At 38.6% G+C, this 9,084-nt stretch overlaps 1 protein-coding gene across 1 annotated transcript in view; it reads right to left on the bottom strand.

Moving 5' to 3' along the window:
* LOC107671508 (myotubularin-related protein 13-like) overlaps positions 1 to 4,467 on the bottom strand; it is a gene marked incomplete at its 3' end in the record, with an annotated part of 52,691 nt that extends 48,224 nt beyond the window's left edge. Inside the window, exon 1 of the mRNA XM_016464430.1 lies at positions 4,387 to 4,467. Within this exon, the coding sequence (XP_016319916.1) occupies positions 4,387 to 4,389 (3 nt within the window). The remainder of the gene's footprint in view (positions 1 to 4,386) is intronic.
* Between the last annotated feature and the right edge of the window lie 4,617 nt (positions 4,468 to 9,084).

Genomic DNA, 9,084 nt, shown 5'->3' with positions numbered 1-9,084 from the left:
AAAACTTTTTCAAATGTATGACTCTTAGCCAACTAACCTAAAGTTCAATTTAAGTGGATTTATGAAGACACTAAATTTTGACAAAAACTGTGTCAATTGGGTCGGCGCCGATGCTGAGCTGACCCGAATTCAAATCCCGGGTCGAGGACTTTTCCCTTTAACTTTTAGTGTACATATATTACTGATTAACCCATCATGTTTTCAACCCAGTTACACTCTTTGTGGGTCCTAATTAATTTCTTAATCTCTTTGAGGCAATCAGAGAAAATCTGTGTCTTAACTGTGTGAGACCTATAACTAACCCAGCCAGTCATTGTTATTTATGGGTTGCCTGACTCTTGTGGACCATCTTTAGACAAGCTGTTTAATGTCCCCTCAAACTGTTCTTTACTGTCTTTCCAGTGTGATCTAAGCAGTAAGCAACGAGTGAATATGCATGAAGCGAGCTGAACCTTCATGTGAGGCAGGGTTAAAAACAGCACGCAAGGAGAATAGCTGGCGAACTTCCTCCAAGATTGAAAACACCTTTGGAACGAGAGCTGTAAACACGATGGGGTGTTTTTCTATCCTTTTATACTTGGAACATTCCTCATCTGTGGCTATTTAGTTTGCTGGGGGTTGTTGTGGTAAAGAAAGAATTTCTGCTGTTCCTAAAAACTAAAAACAGAAAATCTGTAGAAATCTGCAAATAATAACAATTTGCATACCAAGACGAAAATCCAAATTGCCCGGCTGGTATATTAAAAACAATATTCAATAAAACTACAAAGATGGGACTGAAGCCATTTCATTTTCGTGTGCTGGGGATGTTGGGGACACTTAACCCCAGCAATGCGCTTTTATGAGTTTGTTATTTTCATTATTTAACAATCAGTCCAAAATAAACGGCTGAGCATAAAACCTACACAAATAGACCAAACGGATCCTCCATGCAATTTGACGGAAATGCTCCAAAATAAGATGAGAATTTGTAAAGCTATAAAGAATTACGGTCAACATATTTGTGTGCTCTGCTATTAACAGTTACAGATGCTTAATGGCAACTGCATGTATGCATCTAAAGACTAGATAAAAGTGTACGTGAGTACCGTAAAAGAATCTTAGACCACATGAACGAGCCAAAAATTACGCAAGGTCGGGTCAGAGCATAAGAACCACATTGGGCAGGGAGATCAGTAGAAACATGTGCACATACTGATATGTTTGAGTAAACTGACAGAGCTGAAACTATGCTGAGGGGGTCCTCCACATGTTGCTGAATGCTTCGGAGATGATGCTGTGTAGATTAAGTCAAGGCATGTTTCCTGAAACCCAGCAAAACACTCTTCTGGTTCGATTCTGCAGCCCGCTGGGAGTACTGGCACACCCAATGACTAACAAGAAATTACATACATACAGCTCTGGTCTATTTTTATACGATAAATCGCCCACCCTATGGACTATGCTGTCCCCGCAGTGTTCAAAGAGATGTGAATGTGTTTGATGAATGTTGTTCTAGAGCGCTTACTCAAAAACAACACACAAGATGGAAAAACAGCACCGTAATTAATCTTACATAAAACCACTAATAACCTTTCATTGTGAATAATTCACTACAATGCAAACTATAAAAATAACAACATGTGCAAGAGCTAAAGATGTGCAAAATATGTTTAATATGTATAACAATAATAGTACTGCTTAACTAATGGAAATTGGTACTCAAACCTGGCTATTCACATCTAGTTCACTTAGGCTGCGTTTACACTTGGCATTAACATGCGACCTGTATCCGGATGTTGTCCACATACACATTGAAAAGACAAGTGTAAACGCGCTTCTAATCGGAATGTTATCCGATCAGCATGTCCTGGTCCAGAGGTAGTCGAGGACGCATTGTGATCGGATCTCAGTGTAATGTAAACGCAATTCAGCCATCGTGTGTGCATTCGCAGGTGGACGTCACGCAGTTACTGTATAAGTTGAAACACACATCAGCTGAAAACAGCACAGACTGAAAGATCTATCTTGGGATTTTGGTTAATCAAAATGTTTAATCAATATTGCCAACCAAGCCCTACAATCTATCCTATAGTTGACCAAAGAACCAACCAATATCCCTGTTAGAGTCTAGCAATGAGATAAACTGATAAACCAGGAACGTAAATGTAACTAATGAGGGACAATGTGACTTTTAAAAGCAAATTTAAAAATAGCTTTTTTAAGGTTGTGATTTCAATTTGAAATGTAACTCTGACCCTTTGACCATGATCACTGGTGCCAGACTTGGTGGTTTCAACATCTACAACAATCTCTACAAAAAAATGGTGCATCAAATAAACAGAAAAATCCAGTGAATGACAAGCTGCCCCAGTTGACACAAAGAACACTGATACTCAAAATAAACACTTTACGACTGCTGAAGGACATTCCCTATACTTGCAGGAACTGTATGAAGCCATTGAGTCTGTATTGAATAAAACCCCTATGGAATGTTTCCAGTGCTTCTCAATATAAGCCTTCAGATATACAAGCATTTCTTGAGGAAAAGGACCTTCATTGTATTACACCAAATAATGTGACTGCTCAAACCACGGAAATGGAGAACAATCCAATTCTACTGTCTCTGACAGACGAAACAACCATCATTCCTGGAGTGGGGAAAAGATCATGTCCCCTTAGAATCACAAACATAAATCAGTAAGAATTCATAATGATAAAAACAACATCTGAGCCCGGGACTGACCCAGATTGTGTAACCTGTAGGCTGACCAGAGACTCAACCACCTGCTGGAAGATAGTGAACCTGCGTTTCGTTAGCCGATTTCTAGATGACTGTCTAGATTACAGTCTCTGCAGATTCAGAATCAGTGGGAGACGGTGCTCGCGGCCATATCTCAGCAGATGAGTGTAAACAGCCAAAATGAGTAAATGACTGACTCAAATTCAGTCCTCGCCGTGAACAATGAGCCTCTTCTCACATTAAAATAGCCAATGTCCTTCACTGATCTGATATAGACTTTTTCTACAAGCAAATACGAAGCCACGTATCATAAATACAGTCGTTATCCAAGGATATTGTGTAACCAAGAATATTTCTTTGGTTCACTTACACTTAAATGACTAATAAAGCAAGAAAGCAGAGGGAGACCAGCCTGTGTTTGGCTCAATGACAAATAAGAGTGTCTACGACGTGCCAAAACGCATGTGCCAAGTTCTCAGAAATGTCCTCTTTGTATTCATGTTGGTTCATAAAGGGTTTTTAATGACTAAAAAAATGTCACGTAGTGTAACCGTCGATTAAAAGGTAATAACATATTTTCCCTGCACCTTGAACACATGTGAGTGTCCGCATCTTATTCAAAATGTTTTTGAAAGAATTATGAATTATAAATCATATCATTCTGGGAAGTAGTGCCACATGACATTTTACAACCATGTCATGAAAAGGACAAACTATCTGATATTTTAAGAGACTTGCTGAACTTGACACACAGTCTTGAGATTCTTCAGGGGTTCTCTGTATTCTATCACATTATTCATTGGTTGCAACATATGACTTTTTTGTTTAAAATAATAATGAAAGATTTTGTCACACTACTTATGTTTTTCTCTTCAAAAATCGAATTGCTCTTCTTCATTATGAGGACGGCTACATCACCTTTTTGAGACATCAGTGTCTCAAAATTTGAAAATATCAAAATGAATCTTTATTCAGAAATTAAAAGCAAGCTCATCAGAAGATGTGTATTTTATATTACAGTTGAATCTTTAGTCCTACGATTTCATGCAAAGGTCAAGCTTTACGCATTACGTCTTGATAAACAAGTAAACAGTCAACCAGGCCACAACCCAACAGCTTAAGCTGAACATTTGTAGCTTCTTAACTCAAGAACCAGGACAACTTTAAAGCCACTGCCACTAAGGAGATTAACAACATTTTCTTCTTCAGCTCAGATAAGCAAATATTTGGTCCAGAGTTAAGTTGGTTTATGTCTGTTAATTGGGCCAGAGTGTGTAGCGCGATAGATCGGACAGAAGCACAGCAAAGCATTTCTGTACGCCATTTAAGAAATGGACAGGACATGGGCTTGGAATTCTCCAATTAGAGCAAATGGAGGCGACTGGGATAAACCTTTAAGTAAACAATGATTATGCATTTGTTGACTAAAGGAAAGGCTGATATCAGAACCACACGAGTTTCCGAGGATGTGGGCAGATGTATTCACAAATTTCAGGAACTTTGAGGAAAACAGAAAAGTAAAAAAAAACACAAACAAAGATGTAGAATATATAGTTTTTTTTTTTCATTCAGCTACTTCCAGAAGGCAGCTTTTTATGAATAAATGACTTGGGTTTACTTTTGGGTTTCAGTTTTCAGAAAACAGAACAAAAACGACTCCTTACCATCTCCACACCCTGGGGAAATGCCGTGCCATCCCAGTCCTTTTTGGGGAAGCGCTGAATGATCTTGCCACATCCTTCACCAGATCCTAAAATTTATAGATTAAAAAAAAGACAGAGCATTAACTGAAATGTGCAATTTCAGCACTGTTTTTTATTTATTTATTACATTTTCAAAACAACATGAATGGTAGTATGGGGCATATCAGGACAATCCTGAACATAAAAAAAAATTGTTAAACGTGATCACAATTCCAGGTTTCCTAACTGGCACAATTACTCCTCATGCATTCCTTCTGGTCTTTTTGGCGTCCAAAACCATCTTTCCTGGCCCATTTTTTTTTGATGACAAAGAAAGCATTGTATGCACAGGGCCAAGAGAGTTTCGTCAATTAGCGTTTACTAGTGTAAACATTGTAATGTGACAATATCAGTCCTTATGAACACAAATACCCCTGGCAGACAACTAAAACTAGAGAATGCAGCACATTTTAATGGAATAGTTTCTAAGAGGTCAAAGCGACCGGGTCTTTAACAGCAAATCTTAAGGCTCCACATCTTAACACAGATGTGGAGTTAAGACATTATCAAATACTCAGTTAGAAAAATGAAGTAAGTACTAGATATCATTCTTCATTTGCTTATCTGGGGAATACATTACTACCTGTGTTTTTGATCATATCTGGAACAGGGAATTGGAACCTGGAGTACAGTGGGTACGGAAAGTATTCAGACCCCCTTACATTTTTGTGGTGCTTGAACATGCAACACATGCCGCCACAATGCAGAGGTGCTGTAGATGGTTGCAAGGGCATTGCTATGTAATTTCAACATCATTTGTAGCAATTTTAGCATAATGTTATTGGTATTGCTAGGGTGTTTTAGATTAATTCATTACATTTATATAGCGCTTTTCTAGGCACTCAAAGCGCTTTACATTGTCAGGGGGTATCTCCTCATCCACCACCAGTGTGCAGCATCCACCTGGATGATGCGACGGCAGCCATAGTGCGCCAGAACGCCTACCACACACCAGCTTACTGGTGGAGAGGAGACAATGATGGCTGCTGCTAGCTGTTGCTGTGGGAAAGCAGACACAGCTTTGCAATATATAGCTATTTTATTTTGTATTAATTCTTTGCTTATCAGAAAACTTCATTCTGATTGGTCAATTATGTCATTCTGTTGCCAAATACTGTATATTTGACCTCTGTTTCTGGCAGCTCCTACTACACTGTGCAAGTTTCAGGTCGCATATGACTTGTAATAATTTATGATGCATTTGCTAAGCAGTTTTGTTACAAACCGTATAATGTATATGCCAATCATTATTGCAAATAAACCTGATGTGGTATTATGACTAGTGCCTTGCATATTATTTGAGAAAAGTAAAAAAAAATAATAATAATAATACAATTATTTATGAATATGGCCAAAAGTTTTGGCAGTGACATAAATTTTGTGTTTTGGAAAGTTTGCGGCTTCAGTATTTGTAGATTATTTTTCCACATGTTTCTATGGTATACTGAAAAACAATGATAAGCATATCATACGTTTTAAAGGCTTTTATTGGCAAAAAATATATAATGAGTCAATATTTACAGTGCTGACCCTTGTTCTTCATAACCTCTGCAATTCGCTCTGGCATGCTGGATATTAGCTTCTGGGCCAAATCCTGACTGATGCCGATCTATTCTTGCCTTATTAGTTCTCGGAGTTGATCACAATTTGTGTTCTTCTGCTTGTCCACTCGCCTTTTGAGGACTGACCAGAGGTTCTCTATGGGATTGAGATCCGGGGAGTTGCCTGGCCACGGACCCAAAATTTCAATGTAATGATCTTCGAGCCACTTCTTTATCACTCTTGCTGGAAAATGCACGGTTCATCAATCATCACCAAATTGCTCATGGATCGTACTCGGTTGAAAAGCAACCCCACACATGGATGGTCTCAGGATGCTTCACTGTTGGCACGTCAAAGGACTCATGGTAGCGTTCACCTTTTCTTTACCGAACAATCGACTTTCCAGATGTCCCAAACAGTCGGAAAATAGCAATCAGTCTGCTCTTACAATCTAATTAGTATGATAGGGATTTCACCTGACAAGTACTCATTCACACTTTCACATTTGCTGCTGATATGATTAGTTAATTAATGTTAGTTGGTCATTTTGTGTTAGGATCAAAAAACAGTGAAATTTGTTTTTGTTTTTTTGTGAAAAGTTCATTTTTTGGCCAATGAAGCTTTTAGCAATTATTTAAAATGCATCTGATCACTCTAGACAATAATCTAGAAACAATGTGAATGAACACCACAACAGCTTAAGCAGCAAACTTTCATGTCACTGCCAAAACTTTTAGCCATGACTGTATATTTTACATTTATAAGTATGCCCCTCGACTTTTATTAATAAAATAGCCTAGATGCTAGATCGCTACATTATATTCCTCAGCAACGAGGTGGTAAAATTGTACAGCTTGTTTAGAGAGATGCGCAGATGCAGACTCACACAACTTTCATCTCTCTCTCTCTCTCTCTCTCTCTCTCAATCGATCGATAATTCATTCAAATAAATTCTATAATTCATTCAAATAAATGTGATCTTACCGCACTATTCCATCTCTGTGTCTGATTTGAAGCGGTCAGAATGCTAGCACTAATGAGCCATAACTGATGAAAATAACCGTCATTTTACCCTTCAGGTCAAATATTGCGCTGCAAACATCATTAACAGCTTTAACTTGTCAGTGCTGGCAAATGACCATGGTATAAGTGGGATAATGCATGGCTAGCTGTGCATTAAAGTGCCCCTATTATGTCATTTTTAAGGTTGCTAATATTGTTTTATGAGTCTCCTAAAACAGGTTTACATGCATGCAAGGTCAGAAAACACGTTAGTTTTCTAAAAAATTGATTTAATTTGACCTCATTTCTAAATGATTCGTAAACAAGAATCAGTCTCTCTAAACCCCTCCTTTCTGTGAGCCCTCACTGCTGTGATTGGTCAGATGGCGCAGTTCTTTGTGATTGGTCCAGAGCCGTAGCGAGATTGGCTTTGGATTGGTCTACCACGTACAGCGCGTGTCGGAAACGAAACGCCCACCAGAGCCGTAAAGAGATTGGCTCTGGATTGGTCGGAAACGAAACACCCATTGCCATGACGGAATGACAGCTCTGGAGACTTGTCAATACATAGAAAAGATGGTATCGATTGTACCTTACCAATTCGAGCCGGAGTCTGATGATGAAACGGTTGAAGTGGCTGATCGACAAGAGACTGATTCACATGCACGACTGGAGCAGGACGTTTCTCAGTGGTAAGTGTTAACAAGTTTGTGGTAATTATAAGTTGTGATAAAACAAATTTACTCTCACAGCGAAGGATACAGCGTCTTCTTGACATGATGTTAACCACACGGAAATGTTACTGTTTGTGGGCGGGCAAGTTGGCGACATAGAACGTGGGCTACTTCGTGATGTAGAGCCGTAACAGAATAAGATTCGAATTCCTGACGACTTGTTTAGGCGATTGCGAGCAGACTCTTTTTTTTTGATAATCGTGCACTGTTGGCTTCACAACTTTGCAGATAGTTTATGTTCACATACAGCTACATGACACACTGCATGAAAGGTAATATTCGAAAAGGCATAATATGGGCACTTTAAACAATTTTGATGCACTTAGCGGAGGCATTTCTTGGCCTCCATGTCATGCATTAAAATCATTTAATGCATAGCTAGCCATGCATTATCACTTATATATGGCATTTGTTTCCCAGTTTCACTTGCATACCAGAAAGGCAAACCACCAGGGTACCTCCTACAATGCAATTCTATGATATTTGGCTTGTTTTTTTCATCCACCCAGAGAAAAAACAAGTTTGATAACTGAAAAAAAGACACACCTCATCTCAAAACCTCACTTTTTTGTGGAGTTATATGGCACACTTTGAGTTAAGGGTTTGTTCAAGTTCAACTAAAGAAAATTAAAGAAATCCAAAGACGTTGTCCAAAAATAAATCATTTTCATATTCAAACATTTGCATTTTCAAAACTCCTGATTTACTTCTAAGTTTCTTATTCACTGGAAATTTTTAATCCATCTTCAGACATTCTGATCTAGATCAGACAGTACAGACGGCTGAAAAGTAGGGAGCTGGCTTCTCTTTGCGTCACCACCACGTCAACATCTAACCTGAACTGGCTCATCACACAGGTGTGCAGGGGAGACAAAACACATCTCATCTGTTCTGGGCTTTGGAAAAAATCTGATGCCCCAGTTCTGCACTATATCAATTATGTAAAGCAACTGAAAAATAAATGTCCTGGGCAAAATGTAACTCATAGGGTTTTCCAAAGAGTTGATGCGCCAGAAACGAATACAACAAATAGCAAAATGACATAAGTGTAATTTATTTTGGCTGTCTGAAGTCAACCACACCACTGGGTGCTCTGAACAAAGGTGCAAAGCAGTTCAGCATCAAAGATCCTCAAGCTCTTGTTGATGATCGTATTGTGACTTCTTATTACAATTGGTTAAACAAAATTGCATAGAATGAAACATGGTTAACAATGTCAGAGAGTTGGGGTAGAGGGCAGCCAATCCAAACCGCTTTGGATATTTCCATATTATCACTTATCAGGAAACTGAAAGTAATCAATCCAAGTTCATCAACAGTTCATCTGTGTAACCTTTCACCA

This window comes from Sinocyclocheilus anshuiensis, unplaced genomic scaffold (genome assembly GCF_001515605.1).
Source record: "Sinocyclocheilus anshuiensis isolate Anshui unplaced genomic scaffold, SAMN03320099.WGS_v1.1 scaffold4560, whole genome shotgun sequence".
NCBI lineage: Eukaryota > Metazoa > Chordata > Actinopteri > Cypriniformes > Cyprinidae > Sinocyclocheilus > Sinocyclocheilus anshuiensis.
The sequence above is the reverse complement of the archived record's forward strand: the minus strand, read 5'-3'. Positions and strand labels throughout refer to the sequence as shown.